Here is a 23,523-nt window from a genome sequence, read left to right on the forward strand (position 1 = left end):
AAAAAAAAAAAAAAAAAAAAAAAAAAAAAAAAAAAAAAAAAAGAAAAAGAAAAAGGAAGAATACATGATACCACTGAAGAAGGGAAGTACTTGTTTCAGGACTTACATGAAAACTAGAGACGTAAGCCTGGGTGTGGTGGCTCCCACCTGTAATCCCAGCACTTTTGGAGGCTGAGGCAGGCGGTTCACTTGAGGTCAGGAGTTTGAGACCAGCCTGGCCAACATGATGAAACCCCATCTCTACTAAAAATTAGCCGGGTGTGGTGGCGAACACCTGTAACCCCAGCTACTCTGGGGGCTGAGGCGGGAGAATTGCTTGAACCCAGGAGGCAGAGGTTGCAGTGAGCCGAGATGGCACCACTGCACTGCAGCATGAGTGACAGAGTGAGACTCCGTCTCAAAAAAAGAAAAAGAGGAAAGGCTGGGCGCGGTGGCTCATGCCTGTAATCTCAGCACTTTGGGAGGACAAGGCGGGTGGATCACGAGGTCAGGAGTTAGAGACCAGCCTGACCAACATGGTGAAACCCTGTCTCTACTAAAAATACAAATATGAGCCGGGCGTTGTAGCGCACGCCTGTAATCCCAGCTACTCAGGAGTTTAAGGCAGGAGAATTGCTTAAAACTGGGGGGAGGAGGTTGCAGTGAGCTGAGAAGGTGAGCTTTCTGCACCACTGCACTCCAGCCTTGGTGACACAGGAAGGCTCCGCGTCAAAAAAAAAAAAAAAAAAAGGGAAAATAAGAGACACTGTATAATGTGCAAAAATCAACAGCCACGTCTGTGTCCCCCTTTCCTGATTTCACTAATTTTCTTTTCTTTTTGGGATGGAGTGTCCTTCTGTCACCCAGGCTGGAGTACAGTGGTGCAATTACAGCTCACTGCAGTCTTGATCTCCCAGGCTCAAGTAATCCTCACATCTCAGCCTCCTAACTAGGACCACAGGTATCTGCCACCACACCTGCATAGTTTTCTTTGTTTTTTTGTGTGTGTTTTTGGTGTTTCTTGGTGGAGATGAGGTCTCCCTATGGTGTCCAGGCTTGACTTCACTAATTTTCTTATAAAAAACAGTAGGAGGCTCCATCAAGTAAGTGAGACAGAAACCAGGGAAAGGGGCCAAGGCCCCAACAGGGAGAATCCAGGCCCCTCAGCACACACAGATGAAGATCTGCTGAGGCCACTTGGCAAAGTTGACAGCAAGATTGTTCACTCTCATGACAGAGTGTCAGGTAGGGACAGGATGGTCTCCACTCCCAGGCCTTCTGGGAAGATCAGGTGTTAGGTAGCCGAGTGGCAGGTCACTTACCTTGAACCAGTCTGCATATGACTGGAACGCAGAGGGGCCCTCCAGTGCTGCCTGGCGCACAACCAGGAACGCAGTGACCATGCTGTCCAGCTGGCAGCTCTCGAATGCCTGGGCCATCAAACGCGCCACCCAGTCTAGTTAAGAACCATGACATAGTCACAGCAAGGCAAGGGCAGCCAGCAGAAAGACAATGTGAGCTGTGCTAGGTGATCAGGTATTCCAGTAGGAGAATGTGCATACCCAAACACCAAGTTTTAAAAGACTAGACAGCAATCACAGCATGTCAAGCACAAACCACTAGAGACTTGAATGAAGCAGCAGTGCACACTCTGGCCCGTCAGAGCAATAGTCAGTGCTTATGGAAGTGTCCAACGAAGACCGTTCCATGCACATGAGGCACTACAGGTTCCGGGCAGGTAGGGAAGGGCTTCACTGAGAGGCTCACCCACAGTCAGCTGGGACTCTGCTGACACCAGTGCTCAAATCGCACCCCCACACACTCTGACCAGCACCACCGGGCTCTCGTGAAGGCTCACCTTCAAGTAGCTGCTGCGCTTCTGGAAAGCAGACAACCAGTGCAGATACAAAGGAGAGCACTCGCTGCCAGTGAACCTCCTGCGTTTCCAGAACTTCTTGCAAATGGCCAACCAACTCCTCTGGACTCAGTATCACAAAGAGCTGAAATAAAAGTGTCCGCTCCCTTCAATATCAAAGCAAACCAGTGTGGGACAGATGACCCCTCACCTCCCTCCCAGCCGGTAGCCACCGCAGCCCCCTCACTTCCCACTGCAAAGGTAACACGTGGAGCTGTGACAGCTCACACAGTGACGTCTCTCCCCTCACAGTGGCATCTCTCCCCTCACCGTGCTCAGCACTGGTTGGAGAGAATCCTCCTTATCTCAAGGAGGGGCTCAGCCCAACTGACAAGTTCAGTCTCCTGAACCGAGTGGTGGCCTCAACAAGGACAGCCATGTCTCACTAGACATCCCTGAACATCCCGATGTGCCGTCCATGGCAGGCAGCATGAAACGGACTCGGCAGATCTTAATCCCCCACCACGAGCTCAGCAGCAGGTCTCATACCACCTCCACTCACCCTGCGGTACAGTGCGGTGAGCAGAGGGTGCGTCCGCGCAAAGCTCCACTCTCTCTGCATCTGAACAGCATCAGATGCTGCATGGGGAGAAAGAGACAAAAACTTCAAGTCAGAGATCAAGAAGTTGTGGGATTTGTTTTTGGACAGGGTCTCACTATCACCCAGGCTGGAGTGCAGTGCTCACCACAGCCTCAACCTCCCTGGCTCAAGCAATCCACCTGCCTCAGTCTCCCAAGTAGCTGCGACCACAGGCGTGTGCCACCATAACCCAGATACTTTTTGTATTTTTTTAAAATTTTTTGAGATGGAGTCTCGCTGTGTCGTACAAACTGGAGTACAGTGTCACAATCTCCACTCACTGCAAGCTCCACCTCCTGGGTCCAAGTGATTCTCCTGCCTCAGCCCCCCGAGTATCTGGGACTACAGGCGCCTGCCACCACACCCTGCTAATTCTTGTATTTTTAGTAGAGACGGGGTTTCACTATGTTGGCCAGGCTGGTCTCGAACTCCTGACCTCATGATCCGCCCGCTTCGGCCTCCCAAAGTGCTGGGATTACAGGCGTGAGCCACTGCTCCTGGTCAAAAAGTTGTATTTCAAAGCTTCAGTGTGAAAACAGATATTAATATGTACTTTTTCAATTATTAAAGTTCACCATCTCCCTGTTTGTTGCCTATTTGTTCTATCATCAATTCTGTTTCTCAAGCCCAGTCAGTTACTTGTAATGCTTTGTCATATTCACAATCAATATTTCCCAACGGACCAACTGCATTTCAACCTTCCTGCTTCTAAACTGTCAATAAGGCTGGGAGCGGCGGCTCACGCCTGTAATCCCAGCACTTTGGGAGGCCAAGGTGGGTGGATCACGAGGCCTAGACCAGCCTGGCCAAGATGGTGAAACCCTGTCTCTACTCAAAATACAAAAAGAAGCCGGGCATGGTGGCAGGCACCTCTAATTCCAGCTACTCGGGAGGTTCGGGCAGGGAACTGCTTGAACCCGGGAGGCGGAGGTTGCAGTGAGCCAAGATCGCGCCACCACGCTCCAGCCTGGGTGACAGAGCAAGACTCTGTCTCAAAAGCAAAAAAATTGAATACATAAAATAAAATAAACTGTCAATAAACCAATCATGGTGGGGATAAAATAACTGTCAACAACCCAATTATGGTGGGGATGCTGTTCAAAGGAAGCTCAGCTGGGCCAAGTGATGACAAAGCCCCGAGCACCTCACAGCACCTGTCGGGAGCCATCCATGCATCCCTCGTCCTCCCCCCGTCACCCACTTCCTGCCTGAGCATCTACCCTGGGGATATGCCAGACACAGAGAAAGCTCAAAGTGTCCATCTTGGCCCCACTCGTAAGAGTGAAATCTCGGAAACAGTCTGTCATACATGGGTGACAGGACACCCACTGGGCAGACGATGCCCGGGCCATCAAACGCGACACCCAGTCTAGTTGAGAACCATCACACAGTCCCAGCAAGGCAAGGGCAGTCAGCAGAAAGATAATGTGAGTTGTGCTGGGTGATCAGGTATTCCAGCAGAAGGTGCATACCCAAACACCAAGTTTTAAAAGACTAGACAGCAGCTGGGCACAGTGGCTCATGCCTGTAATCCCAGCACTTTGGGAGGCCGAGGCGGGTGGATTACCTGAGGTCAGGAGTTCAAGACCAGCGTGGCCAACATGGTCAAATCCCTCTCTACTAAAAATACAAAATTTAGCCAGGCATGGTGGCACACGCCTGTAATCCCAGCTACTTGGGAGGCTGAACCAGGAGAACGTTTGAACCCGGGAGGTGGAGGCTGCAGTGAGCCGAGATCACACCACTGCACTCCAGCCTGGGCAACAGAGCGAAACTCCGTCTCCAATAAAGAAGTAAATAAAAAGATACTTCTATTTTAGGCTGGGTGCGGTGGCTCACGCCTGTAATGCCAACACCTCAACACTTTGGGAGGCCGAGCTGGGCGGAGCACCTGAGGTCAGGAATTTGAGACCAGCCTGTCCAACATGGTGAACGGCCACCTCTACTAAAAATACAAAAAATTAGTCGGGTATGGTGGCTGGTGCCTGTAGTCCCAGCTACTTGGGAGGGTGAGATACGAGAATTGCTTGAACCTGGGAGGTGGAGATTGCAGTGAGCTGAGATTGTGTCACTGCACCCCAGCCTGGGCAAGTGAGTAAGACTCCGACTCAAAAAAAAAAAAAAAAAAAAAAAGAGGTATTTCTATTTTAGTGACAATTATTTTGTCCACTCATAGTTCTGAATTTTCTTATAAGAATCTGTTCCTTTCAGATGAAAGGATATTCAGTAACAATCTCAGGCACCTCAGGACCCAATCTCTGCTTGAGGTCCCAGAGCTCCTGGCGTCTCCCGTCAGCGTCACCAAGGCAACAGAACAACAGCAATCCCCAAACTGGGCAGCAACTGAGCAGCCTCCGCTCGGGGCCCACCTTTCAGCAGAGGGCTGTGAGTGAGTATCTGAGTCAACGTGTGACTGAAGAACCTCTTCGGAGAAGCTGTGGAGATGACACCGCCGAGCATGTGTCCACTGAACACGCCGAACCTGCCAATGCAGCAGAAAGAGGGTTCAGGAAAGGGAGGGTGCCCTGCACGCCACTCATCGATCCCAGCACACACCGTGGCTCAGGCTCGCCCCTTCTTTTTCTTTTTTTTTTTTAGACAGCGTTTCCCTCTGTCACCCAGGCTGGAGTGCAGTGGCGCGATCTCGGCTCACTGCAAGCTCCGCCTCCCGGGTTCACACCATTCTCCTGCCTCAGTCTCCTGAGTAGCTGGGACTACAGGCGCCTGCTACCACGCCCAGCTAATTTTTTTTTTTGTATTTTTAGTAGAGACGGGGTTTCACATGTTAGCCAGGATGGTCTTGATCTCCTGACCTCATGATCTGCCTGCCTCGGCCTCCCAAAGTGCTGGGATTACAGGCGTGAGCCACCGCGCCCGGCCTCGCCCTTTCTTTAAGGAAGGAAGGGGCTTTCTTGGCCAGGCCACTATAACCATGGATGTGAAACTGAATCCAAGGAGGTGGCAATTCAACGATAAAGGAGACAAGGCAATGGCGAAGCCCACGGAGCAGAGCAGCGGAGGCAAGCAGAAGGAAACAGGTTGGGAAGGGCAGGCTGCACCGCACCCAGGAGTGGAGCAGCAGGAGCCAACCCCATGGGGCCTCAGCGGCACTCTCTGCGAAACGGAACTCCCCCAGAGGGTCGTGCCAAGCCTGCGAGGAGAAGAGCCCAGCACACCAGGGCCTCAAACACTGCAGTCACAACAGGGGCTGAGGCCAGCTCTGTCCATGAAGATGAGGAAGGAATGGAAGGGACTACGGTTTCCTGGGCAATCTGTGTGAGAGAACAGGACGTTCTAGGGGGGAATGGGGTCACAGAGCCAGGTGGCAAGAGCACTTGAGGTCTATTAGCCTGCCATATCCCAGTAGGCCCATACAGACCACCAAAGCCCAGCCCAGACCCCCTGAGGCTTTACAACCTGCAACCAGCAAGGGGTACTTTATGCCGACTCCCCAGGTAAGAAAATCAAGGGTCCAGCCAGGCGCGGTGGCTCACAATCCCAGCACTTTAGGAGGCCCAGGTGGGTGTATCACTTGAGGTCACAAGTTCGAGACCAGCCTGACCAATACAATGAAACCCCGTGTCTACTAAAAAATACAAAATACAAAATTACAGGCTCGTGCTAGGTATGGTGATGCACACCTGTAATCCCGGTTACTCAGGAGGCTGAGGCAGGAGAATCGATTGAACCTGGGAGGCAGAGGTTGCGGTGAGCAGAGATCACACCATTGCATTCGAGCCTGGTTAACAAGAGCAAAACTCTGTCTCAAAAATAAATAAATTATTGGCAACTAATTACAAAATTTAAAAAGCAGCAGGTCAGTGGTTGTTATCTGCCGCTCAGGACGTCAGTGTGAGTAATCTTACCATGCAGATTATTTAAAAAGCCCTTGCCACAGACTAAACTGTATCCCCACAAAGTTCCTCTGTTGAAGCCCAGCCTCTCCAGGTGGGTGCTGAGAAGGCCTAGGTGATGATGAGATAAGCGCCCGGAGAAGACACCAGAGGCTTGCTCCCCCCCTCTCTACCTCATGAGGACACAGAAAAAGGAGGTCTCCTGCAAGCCAGGAAGAGGGTCCTCACCAGAACCCAACCTCGGGGGCACCCTGACCTCCAACTTCCAGCCTCCACCACTGTGCGTCCACACTGCAGTCTCTGGCACTTCATTACAGCAGCCTAAGCTAACCGATGCACACACAGACATTCAGAAAATCACACAGTGCTTTATTCACTGTTTCACTAAAAGTACCGAATGGTACAACACATTTAATTGAGCAGTTAACCAGTTACTTGTGAGGGATGCGAAATAAGGAGCAAATTAATCAAAGAATGAGAAGGTTGACAAGGCCTGGAAACGGTGGGGAATTCTACGGGTTTCTCAAGACTTCACTTCAAGGTCCCCTGACCACATTAGAGGGAAGCAAACCCCAGAGCCCCATTTCCACCAAACCCCGACGTCCACCTTCCACCCAGCCCCCACTCCTCAGCTTCCGCCTCCCCACCTAAAGAGGTCTCCGCACATCTCCACAGGGCTGTGGAGAGAAAAAGCAAATAGGCCCAAGCTTTGCCTACTGGTGAATCTGAGCAGGACCTGTGGAGGGCAGGCAGCAGGAGTCTGTAGAGGCGCGGCTGCCGTGTGTTCTGGAAATGTGGGGGGCTGAGAGGCAGGGCCAGCTCTAGAGCCTGGACCACACCTAGGGGAGGAGGAGCAAGGGGAGACTCCACAGAGGGGAGGAGGTCACAGTGAGCGGGACAAAGCACTGGTGCAGGACTTCCAGAGGCGGAACAGGATCCTGCAGCGGGCGCACCTTCCGACCTCATCCTCACGGGGAAAAGGCTGACCGGAGCATTCCCAGGGCTTTCCCACGGTCGCCTCCTCCTCACGCACGTTATCATAACTGGCAGAGGAAGTGTGCTCAGGAGTGGGCTGCCGAAGCTCTGGAAGTGTTTAAAATGTCTTGGCTCTTTAATTTGGCAGGAACCCCCCTGCAGCACACTCAGGCAGGCCACCCTCAAGAACATACCAGCACCTCACGGTCTTGTGAGTGGAGGACTCCTCTTGTACTCCAGCAGCCAAAGCGTCAAGTGCAACTGACGACAGAGCCAGGAACAGAAAACAGATGTCAGCATACAGTGGCAGCCCCCCAGAAACAATCCCCAAGTGCTTTCGGACATGGGACCCACTTCCAGTCCTCCAGAGGGCCCACATCCATCAAGATTTCTACAATCTGGAAGCCATTAATCAAAACACAGACAATAAAATGCTTCCCTGTTACCCACACATTAACGTGGTATCCCTTCACAGCTCTGAAAATTAAATCTAAAGCCGCTAGGAACTGGAAACCAGAATAAGAATGGGAAGGTAAATCCACACCAAATTACAACCAAAACAAGGGCATTCCAGTACCAGGACTCTACACAGTGAAACATACGGGGGAGAAACACTTCAAATGGAAAGGCAGAAAACTGACAGACTTGCTAATAAGCAAACTAAGTCATTTACAGTCTGCGCCACAGGGCAATTAACTTACAAATCAGCATTCTCTGCAGTACATCAACCGCGACCTGTCAGAATAGAATGTGAATTACCATCACATGGTACTTTTCTGTAATTTGTGTGATACCTGCATCACACAAGGAATTATTACTTGTTACTCTAAGAAACGGACTTTACAAATTAAAAACCTTCATAGGTCTAGAAAGTATCCCAACACTGAAGGGACCCAGACAGAGTCAGAAGGCTGAACTTTCTGGAATTACCCTAAGGCTGCTCTCAGCATGGCCTGAGGCTGTGAGCCTAGGACTGGGCAGGACACTGGCTTTCGCAGGCACAGAGTTTTGCTGCAGTACTTCAGTGGAGAGAGGAAGCACACGCCTTGAATCTGGGCTGTGGAACTAAAGACTTCACCCTTGATGCTTCTAGAGCCAGAAGACAGTGAGAAGGTGTCACTGTCCATTTCCCTTCTTCCCATCTCCTGGGCTTAAAGCACACCGCTCCTCAGGGAACAACTCATGGTAACAATAAAACAGACTTCCTCAAACAAAGCCCACAGACTGCAGCATAGAAATGTCAGCCACTGGCTCAGGAACCTCCAAAAGGGAATGAAAATTTGGGACGTATCCAAAGCAATCTACAGATTCAATGCAATTCCTACCAAAATACCAATAACATTCTTCACAGAAATAGAAAAAAAGATTCTAAAATCCACATGGAACCAAGAAAGAACAGAGATAACCAAAGCAATCCTGAGGAAAAAGAACAAAGCTAAAAAAAAAAATCACACCGCCTGAGCTCAAACCATTCTACAAGACTACAGAAATGAAAAGAGCATGAGGTTGATACAAACACACACACAGAAATGAAAAGAGCATGAGGTTGATACAAACACACACAGACCCACGGAACAGGACGGAGAACCCGGAACTAGGCCGGCACGGTGGCTCGTGCCTGTAATCCCAGCACTTTGGGAAGTCGAGGTGGGTGGATCACCTGAGGTCAGGAGTTCTAGACCAGCCTGAAAAACAAGGTGAAACTCTGTCTCTACTAAAAATACAAAAAAATGGCCAGGGGCAGTGGCTCACGCCTGTAATCCCAGCACTTTGGGAGGCCGAGGCAGGCGTATCACGAGGTCAGGAGATCTAGACCAGACTGAACAGCAAGGTGAAACTCTGTCTCTACTAAAAATACAAAAAAGATTATCCAGGCGTGGTGGCGGATGCCTATAGTCCCAGCTACTTGGGAGGCTGAGGCAGGAGAATGGCGTGAACCCGGGAGGTGGAGCTTACAGTGAACCTAGATGGCACCACTGCACTCCAGCCTGGGTGACAGAGCCAGACTCTATCTCAAAAAAACGAAAAAAAAAAAAGGCCAGCACAGTGGCTCATGCCTGTAATCTCAACACTCTGAGAGGCCGAGGCGGACAGGTCATGAGGTCAGAAGTTCAAGACCAGCCTGACCAACATGGTGAAATCCTATCTCTACTAAACATAGAAAAACTAGCCGGGCGTGGTGGCACCTGCAATCCCAGCTATTCAGGAGGCTGAGGCAGGAGAATCGCTTGAACCTGGGAGGTGGAGGTTGCAGTAAGCTGAGGTCGTGCCATGGCACTCCAGCCTAGGCAACGGAGTGAAACTTCGTCTCAAAAAAACAGAAAATAAAAACTAAAAAGCTTCAGCACAGCAAAAGAAACAATACAGAAAACCTGTTAAATGGGAGAAAATATTTGCCAGCTATTCATCCAACAAGGAACTAATATCCAGAATATATAAGGAACTCAAACAACTCAACAGGGAAAACAAAAATAATCCCATTTAAAAAGTGGACAAAGGGCCGGGCGCAGTGGCTCACGCCTGTAATCCCAACACTTTGAGAGGTCAAGGTGGGTGGATCATGAGGTCAGGAGATCCAGACCATCCTGGCTAACACAGTGAAACCCCGTCTCTACTAAAAATACAAAAAATTAGCCAGGTTAGGTGACAGGCGCCTAGCCCACAACAGAGTGAGACTCTGTCTCAAAAAAAAAAAAAAAAAAAAGAGTGGACAAAGAACATGATTAAACGTATTCTTTTTTTTTTTTTGAGATGGAGTTTCATTCTTGGTGCCCACGCTGGAGTGCAGTGGTGCGATCTCGGCTCACCGAATCCTCCTCCTCCTGAGTTCAAGCAATTCTCCTGCCTCAGCCTCCCTAGTAGCTGGGGTTACAGGCATGCGCCACCACGCCCAACTAATTTTTGCATTTTTAGCAGAGATGGCGTTTTATGTTGGCCAGGCTGTTCTCGAACTCCTGACCTCAGGTGATCCACCCGTCTTGGCCTCCCAAAGTGCTGGGATTACAGGTGTGAGCTATCACGCTGGCCTAAACATTTTCAAAAAACATGCAAATGGCCACCAAGTGTATGAAAAAAATGGCCATTATCAGCCAGGTGCGGTGGCTCACGCCTCTAATCCTAGCACTTTGGAAGGCTGGGGTGGGTGGATCACCTGAGGTCAGAAGTTTGAGACCAGCCTGACCAACATGGAGAAACCCTATCTCTACTAAAAATACAAAATTAGCCAGGCATGGTGGCACATGCCTGTCTGTAATCCCAGCTACCTGGGAGGCTGAGGCAGGAGGATCGTTAGAACCCAGGAGGTGGAGGGAGGCTGTGGTGAGCCGAGATCACGCCATTGCACTCCAGGCTAGGCAACAAGAGCGAAACTCAGCCTCAAAAAAAAAAAAAAAGACGATGAAAAAATACGCCGGGCACAGTGGCTCACACCTGTAATCCCAACACTTTGGGAGGCCGAGATGGGTGGATCACAAGGTCAGGAGTTCAACACCAGCCTGGCCAAGATGGCAAAATCCCGTCTCTACTAAAAACAAAAAATTAGCCAGGAGCGGTGGCAGGCGCCTGTAATCCCAACTACTCGGGAGGCTGAAGCAGGAGAATCACTTGAACTCAGAGGGCGGAGGTTACAGTGAGCCAAGATTGCGCCACCACACTCCAGCCTGGGTGACAGAGCGAGACTCCGTCTAAAAAATAATAATAATAAATAAATAAATAAATGAAAATAAGAAAAGGCCAGCCACAGTGTTTACGCCTGTAATCCCAGCACTTTGTGAGGCTGAGACGGGTGGATCACGAGGTCAGGAGATCGAGACCATTCTGGCTAACATGGTGAAACCCCATCTCTACTAAAAATACAAAAAATTAGCTGGGCATGGTGGCGGGCGCCTGTAGTCCCAACTACTCAGGAGGCTGAGGTAGGCGAATGGTGTGAACCCGGGAGGCGGAGCTTGCAGTGAGCCCAGATCGAGCCACTGAACTCCAGCCTGGGCAAGAGAGAGATTCTGTCTCAAAAAAAAAAAAAAAAAAAAAGGCAGTATCACTAATCATCAGGAATATGCAAATCAAAGCCACAATGAGCTATTATTTCACTCCAGTTAGAATGACCATTATCAAGAAAACAAAAGATAACAAATGCTGGTGAGGATGCAAACAGGACTCATATATGCTGTTAGTGAGAATGTAAATTAATACAGCCATTATGGAAAATAGTATTGAGGTTTCTAAATAGTTGGGTAGTTCTATAAACAGAACTACCAGCCCAGAGGGTCTCACTTTTGCTTGGCGCGGAGGATCACACCTGTAATCCCAGCACTTCGAGAGGCCAAGGCAAGCAGATCACGAGGTCAAGAGATCGAGACCATCCTGGCCAACAGGGTGAAACCCCGCCTCTTAAAAAATATATATACAAAAATTAGCTGGGCATGGTGGTGCACGCTTGTAATCCCAGCTATTCAGGAGGCTGAGGAAGAAGAATCGGTTGAACCTAGGAGGCAGAGGTTGCAGAGAGCTGAAATCTCACCACTGCACTCCAGCCTGAGCAACAGCGAGAGACTCCGTCTCCAAAAAAAAAAAAAGAACTGCCATATGATCCAGCAATCCCACTACTGGGCGTACAGCCAAAGGAAAGGAAATCAGTCGGCTGAAGAGATCTGCACTCCTACATTTACTGCGGCACTATTAACAATAGCCAAGGTATGAAATCAACCTGTGTGCCCAACAAGAGATGACTGGATACAGAGAACGTGGTATATACACACAATGGAATACTAGTCAGCTTTGATGGAGTCTCGCTCTGTCACCCAGGCTGGAGTGCAGGGCGCAATCTTGGCTCACTGCAACCTCTACCTCCTGGGTTCGAGCAATTCTGCCTCCACGCCTGTGGCTGGGAATACAGGCATGCGCCACCACGCCTGGCTAATTTTTTTGTATTTTTAGGAGAGACAGGGTTTCACCACGTTGATCAGGCTGGTCTTGAACTCCTGACCTCAGGGAATCCACCAGTCTCAGCCTCCCAAAGTGCTGGATTATAGGCATGAGCCATTGAGCCCAGCCTCAGCTATTCTTTTTTTTTTTTTTTTTTTTTTAAGACGGAGTCTCACTCTGTCACCCAGGTTGGAATACAGTGACGCAATCTCAGCTCACCGCAAGCTCCGCCTCCAAGTTTCACGCCATTCTCCTGCCTCAGCCTCCCAAGTGGCTGGGGCCACAGGTGCCTGCCACCACGACTGGTTAATTTTTTGTATTTTTTTTTTTTTTAGTAGAGAAGCGGTTTCACCGTGTTAGCCAGCATGGTCTCGATCTCCGGACCTTGTGATCCGCCCGCCTCGGCCTCCCAAAGTGCTGGGATTACAGGCTTGAGCCACAGCGCCCGGCCGGCTATTCTCTTTTTTTAAAGTGAAATCCTGTCATTTGCGGCAACAGGAATAGAACTGAAGGCCATTATGTGAAGTGACATAAGCCAGGCACAGAAGGACAAGTATTGCACGTTATCACTCATATGTGGGAGCTAAAAAGTGGATCTTGTGGAGGTAGAGTAGAATGAGAGATACCAGAGATGAGAAGGGTATATGTGGTGGGGAAATGACGAGAGTTGGTCAACGGGTACAAACATACAGCTAGACAGAAGTTCTCATGTTCCACAGCCCAGTGAGGCGGCAATAGTTAACTGATTGTATATTTCAAAATAACTAATATTTGAAATGTTGACAACACACAGAAAGGATACATACCGGAGGTGACGCATACTCTACATAAAGACTTGATCATTACACTCCATGCACATAAGAGTATCACATGTACCCCAAAAATACTGCAAACCGCATGTTTCAAAAGAGAGACACATAGATACATTTCAACACTTGGAATAAGGACGGCTCCTTCCGCTGCAGTCTATTTTCATGAGGCCGATTCTCCAAACTCTTCACTTGACTTTTCCTCTTACCTGCGGCATTTTTTCAGGCTCCACAGTTCTTCTCAGATCTGAGTTTCTCTGAAATCCCCTCAAAACAAACATTTGCACAAAATCTGAAAAACCACAAAACCAAAGTATTTATGAACATCGTGGTCTCCAAGCAACTGTGAACGGCACAGACCATCCACTTCAGAGGAGCATACGGCTTGGGCCCACCAGGACCCCTGTGAGCAGCTCCTAGCCTGAGAGGAACCTTACAGAAGTTACTGCTCAGCTGACCACAGCCACACTAGCATTCACAAGACCCAATCAGAACCCTTAGATGAGCCAGATGCTTTCCTGTTGCAGTTCTATTTGAAAGGGAACAAATTTATAGGAAGATTTTTTTCCTTTCTTGTTTTGTGAGACGGAGTCTCCCTCTGTCGCCTGGGCTTGAGTGCAATGGTGCGATCGCTCTCACTGCAACCTCCGCCTCCCGGGTTCAAGCAGTTCTCTGCCACAGCCTCCCAAGTAGCTGAGATTACAGGTGCCTGCCACCACGCCCAGCTAATTTTTGTATTGTTAGTAGAGACGGGGTTTCACCCTCTTGGCCAGGTTGGCCTTGAACTCCTGGCCTCGTGATCCACCCGCCTTGGCCTCCCAAAGTGCTGGGATTATAGGCATGACTCACTGCACCCAGCCCAATTTTCTTCGCTTAAATAAAAGTGGTTTCCAAGGAAGGTCTCACGGATTCTCTTGCCCACCAATCTCCAAGACTAGAGGACTACAGGGACCCAGAAGCATCCTATTCTCAGGAATGTGATGGGCGAGGAAAGGGATTCTCAGCTTTTTAAAAATTAAGATCAAAAGGACTGAAATCCGAAATATTTTCTAACTTTGATTTAAACTTAACCTATCTGGGACCAGGTCACAGTAGCTCAGGAATGCTAAGGCGCTCATGCCACCAAAAAGCTTTAGGAAAAAGGAAAAACCCACAAGCTACCTGTACAGATCAGTTTCTCATCAATTTTTTTTTTTGAGACGGAATCTGGCTCTGTCGCCCAGGCTGGAGTGCAGTGGCCGATCTCAGCTCACCGCAAGCTCCGCCTCCCGGGTTCACGCCATTCTCCTGCCTCAGCCTCCCGAGTAGCTGGGACTACAGGTGCCCGCCACCACGCCCGGCTAATTTTTGTATTTTTTAGTAGAGACGGGGTTTTACCGTGTTAGCCAGGATGGTCTCGATCCCCTGACCTCATGATCCACCCATCTCAGCCTCCCAAAGTGCTGGGATTACAGGTGTGAGCCACCGCACCCAGCCTAATTTTTATTAGTAGGCATCATTTGTAGTGGGATGGGTCTCCCAGCAGGTGTCCCTGAGAACCCAAATATCCCAGAGAGGATATGAGAACTCACCAAGGAAAAGAGTCTCATCACTCAAACACAGCAGGCAAAGAGTCGGAAATTGAGCTTAAATGCACCTTCGAGATGGGGGTGGGGCAGCTCTCTAGGGCTGTCCTGCCGCCATCCGGGAGTGCACTGAGTGTACGTCCTCGTCAGGCTGGACTGGTCTGAGCCATTCTCGGTCTCTCAGCACCTTCTTAGTTTGTGGGGGAACATTACAGTCCCAAGTTTTTCTCGTAATATCATTCCTCAGGAAGGCCAGGCATGGTGGCTCACGCTTATAATCCCAGCACCTTGGGGGGCCAAGGCGGGTGGATCACGAGGTCAGGAGTTCAAGACCAGCCTGGCCAACCTAATGAAACACCATCTCTACAAAAAATAAAAAAAAAAAGTTAGCCAGGCATGGTGCCGCATGCCTGTAGTCCCAGCTACTCACGAGGCTGAGGCAGGAGAATCACTTGAACCTGGGAGGCAGAGGTTGCAGTGAGCCAAGATCATGCCACTGCACTCCAGCCTGGGCAACAGAAGGAGACTGTCTCAAAAAAAAAAAAAAAAAAAAAAAAAGGAATTACTGGCAAAGCAGGGGTCTGCTGCTTCAGAGGACAGAAGCAGCTGCGGTCACTCTATGGAAAAGGTGCATGGGAACACTTAAACACATGTCAATGGGCCAACTTACTATTTCCACACCAGTCAAGTTAAATGTGAACCCACAACAGGCTAAGACTGGGAGCCGTGTCCATGGGGACCCTCTCCCCATGGCCACAGGGAGAGAGGCTGTTCTGTCTCCCAGAGCACTTGAGAGCAAAAGGCATTATCACAGATCAAAATGAGTTTTACCCAAAAACCCGCGTCTTGTCATGAACGTACCAGAAAGCATGGCCCTGGCGACGTCGGCATGCTGGCAGGATGCTTCTATCTGTTCACAAAGGCAGCACAGATTCCTGAAGAGCCATGCTCCAACGGCACGCATGTCGGGATGGCTGGAGGCACACACAGAGACAGACCTATGGCTCAACTCGGTCCCATCATCAGGGGATTCAGCTCAGCCATATGTCTCAATTTCTTTTTTTGAGACAGTTTTTTGCTGTCACCCAGGCTGGAGTGCAGCGGTACAATCACAGCCACTGCACCCTCAACCTCCCAGGCTCAAGCAATCCTTCCATCTCAGCCTCCTGAGTAGTTGGGACAACAGGTGCGGACCACTACGCCCAGCTGGAGGTCTTACTACTTTGCCCAGGCTGGACTCACACTCCCGGGCTCAGGAGTCCCACACCTTGCCCTCCCCAAGTGCTGGATGACTGGTGTGAGTCGCCGCGCCCGGGATGGCTGGTGTGAGGCACCTTGCCCAGGCTCAAGTTATTTTCTAATTTCCCTTTCGACTTCTTTGACCCATTATGTTGTTCAACTTCCAAATATTGTGGATTTTCCCAATTCCCTTATGTTGCTGATTCTAATTAAATTCATTTGTGGTTAGAAAACATATTTTGAATGATTTCAACCCTTCTAAATGTATTCCTATTTGTTTTATGGCCTGAACCTTTTTTTTTTTTTTTCTTGAGACAGCTTCACTCTTGTCATCCAGGCTGGAGTGCAATGGCACAATCTCAGCTCACTACAACCTCCGTCTCCTGGATTCAACCGATTCTCCTGCCTCAGCCTCCTGAACAGCTGGCATTACAGGCACCTGCCACCATGCCCGGCTAATTTTTGTAATTTTAGTAGAGACGTGGTTTCACCATGTTGGATAGGCTGGTCTTGAACTCCTGACCTCAGGTGATCCGCCTGCCTTGACCTTCCCAAAGTGCTGGGATTACAGGCGTGAGCCACCGCAACTGGCCTTGGCCTAAACCTTATGCTCTATCCTGGGGACTGTTCCATTTAAACTTATGAATACGCATTCTGCTACCAGGTGGAGTATTCCACAGTCAGTCAGGTCAGCTGGTTTGTAGCATTCAACTTCTACATCATTCTTTTTTTTTGAGACGGAGTCTCACTCCGTCGCCCAGGCTGGAGTGCAGTGGTGCGATCTCGGCTCACTGCAAGCTCCGCCTCCTGGGTTCACGCCACTCTCCTGCCTCAGCCTCCCGAGTAGCTGGGACTACAGGCGCCTGCCACCATGCCCCGCTAATTTTTTGTATTTTTAGAAGAGACGAGGTTTCACTGTGTTAGCCAGGATGGTCTCGATCTCCTGACCTCGTGATCCACCCGCCTCGGCCTCCCAAAGTGCTGGGATCACAGATGTGAGCCACTGCGCCCAGCCTGTATCATTCTTAATCTGACTTGTTCTATCCATTACTGAAAGGGGGGTATTGAAATCTCTAATGATTATTGCTGGAATGTCTATTTCTCCCTTTAATTCTGGCCATTTTTGCTTCATAGATTTTGGTGCTCTGAGATTAGGTGCATATATCCTAGGCAGCAGGTTTTTCTTTCTTTTTTCTTTTTTTTGAGATGAAATTTTGCTTTAGGCCAAGGCGGGCATATCTAAGGTCAGGAGTTCAAGACCAGCCTAGCCAACGTGGAGAAACCCCATCTCTACTAAACATACAAAAATTAGCCGGGCGTGGTGGAGGGTAACCTGTAATCCCAGCTACCCGGGAGACTGAGGCAGAAGAATCGCTTAAAACCAGAAGGCGTAGGTTGCAGTGAACCGAGACCACACCACTGCACTCCAGCCTGGGGAACAAGAGCAAAACTCCATTTCAAAAAAATAAAATAAAAAATATTATTCCGGTTGGGCGTGGTGGCCCATGTCTGTAATCCAAGAACTGTCAATAAATCAAGACCATCCTGGCCAACATGGTGAAACCCTGTCTCTACTAAAGATACAAAAATTAGCTGCATGTGGTGGCGCACACCTGCAGTCCCAGCTACTCAGGAGTCTGAGGCAGAATTGCTCGAACCTGGGAGGTGGAGGTTGCAGTGAGCCCAGATCGCACCACTACACTCCAGCCTGGCGACAGAGTGGGTCTCCACCTCAAAACGAAAAAAAAGGCGAGGCGAGGTGTTCACGCCTGTAATCCCAGCACTTTGGGAGGCCAAGGCAGGTGGATCACCTGAGGTCAAGAGTTTGAGACCAGCCTGGCTAACATGGCGAAACCCCATCTCAATTAAAAATAACAAAAATTGCCAGGCACAGTGGCTCCCGCCTGTAATCTCAGCACTTTGGGAGGCCAAGGCGGGCAGATCACAAAGTCAGGAGATCAAGATCCTGGCTAACACGGTGAAACCATGTCTCTACTAAAAATACCAACATTGGCCGGGCACAGTGGCTCACACCTGTAATCCCAGCACTTTGGGAGGCCGAGGCGGGCAGATCATGAGGTCAGGAGATCAAGACCATCCTGGCTAACACGGTGAAACCCCGTCTTTGCTAAAAACACAAAACAATTAGCCGGGCATGGTGGCGGGTGCCTTTAGTCCCAGCTACTCCAGAGGCTGAGGCAGGAGAATGGCGTGAACCCAGGAGGTGGAGCTTGCAGTGAGCTGAGATCGCGCCACTGCACTCCAGCCTGGGAGACAGAACAAGATTCCGTCTCAAAAAAAAAGAAAAAATACAAATACAAATACAAATATTAGCCGGGTATGGTGGCTGGCATCTGTAGTCCCAGCTACTTGGGAGGCTGAGGCAGGAGAATGGCACGAACCCGGGAGGCAGAGGTTGCAGTGAGTCGACATTGTGCCACTGCACTCCAGCCTGGGCGACAGAACGAGACTCCATCTCTAAAAAAAATAATAAATAATAACAAAAATCAGCTGGGTGTGGAGGTGGGCGCCTGTATTCCCAGCGACTTGGGAGGCTGAGGCAGAAGAATCGCTTGAAACCAGGACGCAGAGGTTGCAGTGAGCCGAGATTGTGCCACAGCACTCCAGCCTGGGCAACAAGAGTGACACTCTGTCTCAGAAAAAAAAAGAAACATAAAATAGAAAAAAAAAAACACACACCACACACACAAAAAAACACAGATGTTCTCTTGAAATAATGAAACAACAGTTCCTCCAGGTCTAGTCTAGTATAAACATGCAATGCAATCTAGTCTAGTATAAATTATATTTCAAAGCCAAAAATGAAACCCATCTGATTTTGGGCTTATGAAATATAATTTATACTAGACTAGATTGCAAAAACAGTAACACCGAATCATCGTTAGTACGCTACCTTTCCAGCAGCTCTTCCAGGCTCACGATGCCTTGTACATGAAGATGCCACACCACTTCAAGCAACAAAGAATTCTGAAAAAAAAAAAAAAAACAGTAGTTTGAGTCCTTTATGTGTGCATTTTCCTACAAAATGTTCAGCCTAGGTTCTTCAAAACCATGCTGTATTGAAAATTAACATCAAGCAAAAATCAGAGCCTGAAATACATCATTTTTTACAAAATTGTCCCTGTTTTCAAACCCCCTGGCCTTTGGGCACGCACATACCATTGCCCAACACTTGCTTCTCCTTCCCTTTTCCTACTGCTTCAGCCGGGGCTCCAGTGGAGCCTACTTCCAACTCTTTCTCCACACTGCAGCCAACACAGTATTACAAACACCTGACATGACAATCGCTCCTTCAGAAACCTTCACTGGCTCCTCGTAGCTGCCACGACAAAGGTCAGCCTTCAGTGTGCCCTGCGCGTGTCCCTCGTCTTTCTCACTCAACCCTCTCCCATTTGATAACCCTCCATGTAGCTCAGACCCTGTGCCACTCACTGAACACTGTGTCCCAGTCACAGTGCCCTGATCTCCCTGTGGCCTCCCCTTCTCATCCCCCTAACTCGCACTCTTCAGTCTGTGCAGGAAGGCTTCCCTAACTCTCCAATCTGATAGGCATGTCTATCTTCTTCTTCGTAAACCTGTGAGCACCTGTAGCATCGCACTTCTTGTGGATTTAGTGGCTTGTTTCCCCAGCTAGATGACAATGAGAGCAGGGAACAAAGCAGTAACTGAAAAATCTAATGAACCCTATAATGTATGCTGGATAAAAGAATGGGAAAGGCTGGACAGTGGGTCACGCCTGTAATCCCAACACTTTGGGAGGCCAAGATGGGCAGATCACCTGAGGTCAGGAATTGAAGACCAACCTGGCCAACATGGTGAAACCTCATCTCTACTAAAGATACAAAAATTAACTGGGCATGTTGGCACGTGCCTGTAATCCCAGCTACTCAGGGGGCTGAGGCAGGACAATCGCTTGTACCTGGGAGGCAGAGGTTGCACTGAGCCAAGATCGCTCCACTGCACTCCAGCCTGGGCGGCAGAGCAATACCCTGTCTCAAAAATAAAAAAAAATAAAAAAAAAAACACCAGGCGCAGTGGCTCACACCTGTAATAACAGCACTTTGGGAGGCCGAGGTGGGCAGATCATGAGGTCAGGATACTTGAGACCACCCTGGCTAACACAGTAAAACTCCATCTCTACTAAAAATACAAAAAATTAGCTGGGTGTGGTGGTGGGCGCCTGTAGTCCCAAGTACTCAGCAGGCTGAGGCAAGACAATCACTTGAACCTAGGAGGCAGAGGTTGCAGTGAGCCAAGATGGTGCCACTGCATTCCAGCCTGGGCGAGAGAGCAAGACTTCATCTCAAAAAAAAAAAAAAAAAAAGAAAAAAAAAGAAAAAGAAGAAGAAAAAAGAATGGGAAAAAAATGACGAACCAAGGTGAATAAATGATCACCTTTTTCTTTGCTTTTTCTGTGTATTTACTAATTTTGTTTAGTACCACCAAATGTTTTGCATTCTTTCCATTCATCGAAAGTCTATAATTCTACTAAGTTCAAAATGCTTCAAAAAAGAGCAGTTAAGAACCATTTGTATATTTTATCATTAGGCTGGGCATGGTGGCTCATCCCTGCAATCACAGCACTTTGGGAGGCCCAAGAGGGAGGACTGCTTGATGCCAGGAGTCCAAGACCTGCCTGGGCAATATAGCAAGACCCTGTCTCTGAAAAAAATTACATACTTTTTTTTTTTTTAATAGTTTACTATACTGCCCTGGAAAATTCTTAATAATAAACCCAAGAAAGCTAAACATGTTTTATAATATATTTTATTCTAATAAATATTACTGATAGGTAAATAGTGACAAAAATGGTAATTGAAGGTACTTTCTTTCCAATCCACAGATGATTTCTAAACCCTTTTTCATCCACTCTCTGTAATTAATGAGAAGCTTGGCAGAATTCCCGAGAAAACCCAGGTACTCTGTTGCCTCCATCTCGATCAACAGAACATTGGCCTAGAACACTGGAGAGCCAGATTTGCAATCTCAAATTTACCTGTATTTTCCATAATTCTTGACAGAAGGAAAGACGGGAGAACATACTGTGTGCCAGTAAATACTGAGCAAACTCTAACAGGGAAGACAGCTTCTTCTGAAAAGAAAGATTACATTTTTTAAATAACAGATTACCTGAAACAATATTAAAGAAATGTCCTGTTTTCCCAACCCGCTTAAAAGTAACAATGGGCAGGTCTCCTCATCCTGGCTGGTGTCTTACTCTCTGCTCCACAGTCAGCAGCACAGGGTGACTGGTCTCCGCTGCAGCTGTGCAGACCTGTCCCACGCTGGAGGCAACCATCCCGGCTGAGAGAACACCCACTGGAACCCCCAGCCTTGAGGCCTGATCCTGCAAAGCAGAGCCTTAAACACAAAACAAAACCACAGCTTTCTCTTAACACATGAGACAAAATCTAAAACCAAAGACTTGCTGTTTCAAATGCCTATTTTTGGCTGGGTGCGGTGGCTCACGCCTGTAATCCCAGCACTTTGGGAGGCTGAGGCGGGCGGATCATGCGGTCAGGAGATCGAGACCATCCTGGCTAACACGAGGAAACCCTGTCTCTACTAAAAATACAAAAAATTAGCCGGGCGTGGTGGCAGGTGCCTGTACTCCCAGCTACTTGGGAGGCCGAGGCAGGAGAATGGCGTGAATCCAGGAGACAGAGCTTGCAGTGAGCTGAGATCGCACCATTGCACTCCAGCCTGAGCAACAGAGCGAGACTCCGTCTCAAAAAATAAATAAATAAATAAAAATAATAAAATAAAATGCCTTATTTTAAGATGCAGCACACACACAAAAAATGCCTTTTAAAGGGGGAAAATAGATACAAAGGGAAAAACGTGAGATAAAAATTAGAATTTGATGACCCAAGCAGCACACAATAAACCTGGTGGCAACACCCGAACCCAGAGTTACGCATTCGTATTCGTTATGTTCCCACGACACAAAAGGAGCAAGGTAAAGAATACATTCTGACCAAGAACTTTATCATCTTTTTCCAAAGGAGCACAGTCGAGAACTCCAGCAGGCTCTTTCAATTACATTGTTTTTCCAATTACTTCAGAGATAACCCTGCCCCTGTTGACTCACATTGATGGTTGTGTCAAAATCAGGCAGGGATTTCCCAGTGCTCTGACATGTACCTGGTAGGCAGGTACAGTCACAGCTGTGCTCAGTCCACAGGCCACCGAGTGGAACCTCACTAACAGCCTGCAGCAGCCACCATTCTCCTGAGCAGCCACTGGTCTGCGTTCAATACAGTGACAAATGGTGAGCAACCTGGAAGCAGGCAATGCCAATAAGCTATTTTCTAATTTATTTGCCCTCCAAAATTTTTTCTTTTTCGTTTTTTTGCAATGGTGTCTTGCACTGTCGCCCGGGCTGGAGTGCAACAGCGCCATCTCGGCTCACTGCAACCTCCACTTCCCAGGTTCAAGCAATTCTCCTGCCTCAGCCTCCCAAACAGCTGGGATTACAGACATGCATCACTATGCCCAGTTAATTTTTTGTATTTTTAGTAGAGATGGGGTTTCACTATGTTGGCCAGGCTGGTCTCCAACTCCTGACCTCATGATCCGCCCACCTTGGCCTCCCAAACTGCTGGGATTACAGGTGTGAGCCACCACGCCAAGCCAAAACTAATTGCTTAAAAAAACTAGGCCGGGTGCGGTGGCTCATGCCTGCAATCCCAGCACTTTGGGAGGCCGAGGCAGGCAGATCACGAGGTCAGGAGATCGAGACCATCCTGGCTAACATGGTGAATCCCCGTCTCTACTAAAAATACAAAAACAAAATTAGCCAGGTGTAGTGGTGGATGCCTGTAGTTCCAGCTACTCAGGAGGCTGAGGCAGAGAATGGCGTGAACCTGGGAGGCGGAGTTTGCAGTGAGCCGAGGTCACGCCACTGCATTGCAGCCTGGGCGACAGAGCCAGACTCCATCTCAAAAAAAAAAAAAATAACAACAACAACAAACTGGAGGCCAGCCTCGGTGGCTCACGCCTGTAACCCCAGCACTTTGGGAGGCCGAGGCGGGTGGATCACCTGAGGTCGGGAGTTTGAGACCAGCCTGACCAACGTGGTGAAACCCTATCTCTACTAGAAATACAAAATTAGCCAGGCATGGTGCTGCATGCCTGTAATCCCAGGTACTCGGGAGGCTGAGGCAGGATAATCGCTTTAACTCGGGAGGCAGAGGTTGCAGTGAGTCGAGATCACGCCACTGCACTCCAGCCTGGGCAACGAGAGCAAAACTCCATCTCAAAAAAAATACAAAAAACTGGAGACTGCAATACGTGCCTGTTTTTATAACGTACTGAATCTAAAAACACATTATCAATACATAAGTTAAAACATTTACAGGCCGGGCACGGTGGCTCATGCCTGTAATCCCAGCAGTACGGGAGGCCAAGGAGGGTGGATCACGAGGTCAGGAGTTCGAGACCAGCCTGGCCAAGACGGTGAAACCCCGTCTCTACTAAAAATACAAAAATTAGCTGGGTGCAGCGGCGGGCACCAGTAATCCCAGCTACTCGGGAGGCTGAGGCAGGAGACTTGCTTGAACCCAGGAAGCAGAGGATGAAGTGAGCCGAGATCGCGCCACTACACTCCAACCTGAGCAACAGAGCAAGACTTGGTCTCAAAAAAAAAAAAAAAAAAAAAAAA

At 48.9% G+C, this 23,523-nt stretch overlaps 1 protein-coding gene across 6 annotated transcripts in view; it reads right to left on the reverse strand.

The window, feature by feature from the left end:
* FANCA (FA complementation group A) overlaps positions 1–23,523 on the reverse strand; it is a 75,467-nt gene that overhangs the window by 48,396 nt on the left and 3,548 nt on the right. For 3 of the 6 annotated variants that reach the window (XM_025369498.1, XM_025369499.1, XM_025369497.1), the window contains exons 4-14: positions 21,079–21,221; positions 20,857–20,952; positions 18,754–18,827; positions 15,462–15,574; positions 13,245–13,327; positions 8,005–8,038; positions 7,498–7,564; positions 4,844–4,956; positions 2,397–2,473; positions 1,838–1,979; positions 1,302–1,435 (exon numbers count right to left, since the gene is read on the reverse strand). In XM_025369498.1, the coding sequence (XP_025225283.1) occupies positions 1,302–1,435; positions 1,838–1,979; positions 2,397–2,473; positions 4,844–4,956; positions 7,498–7,564; positions 8,005–8,038; positions 13,245–13,327; positions 15,462–15,574; positions 18,754–18,827; positions 20,857–20,952; positions 21,079–21,221 (1,076 nt within the window). Of the gene's footprint in view, positions 1–1,301; positions 1,436–1,837; positions 1,980–2,396; positions 2,474–4,843; positions 4,957–6,676; positions 7,412–7,497; positions 7,565–8,004; positions 8,039–13,244; positions 13,328–15,461; positions 15,575–18,753; positions 18,828–20,856; positions 20,953–21,078; positions 21,222–23,523 lie in introns of those variants that run through there. The other 3 variants (XM_025369501.1, XM_025369500.1, XM_025369502.1) reach the window with 3 other exon arrangements.

The sequence above is a fragment of the Theropithecus gelada genome, chromosome 20 (assembly GCF_003255815.1).
Source record: "Theropithecus gelada isolate Dixy chromosome 20, Tgel_1.0, whole genome shotgun sequence".
Classification (NCBI taxonomy): domain Eukaryota; kingdom Metazoa; phylum Chordata; class Mammalia; order Primates; family Cercopithecidae; genus Theropithecus; species Theropithecus gelada.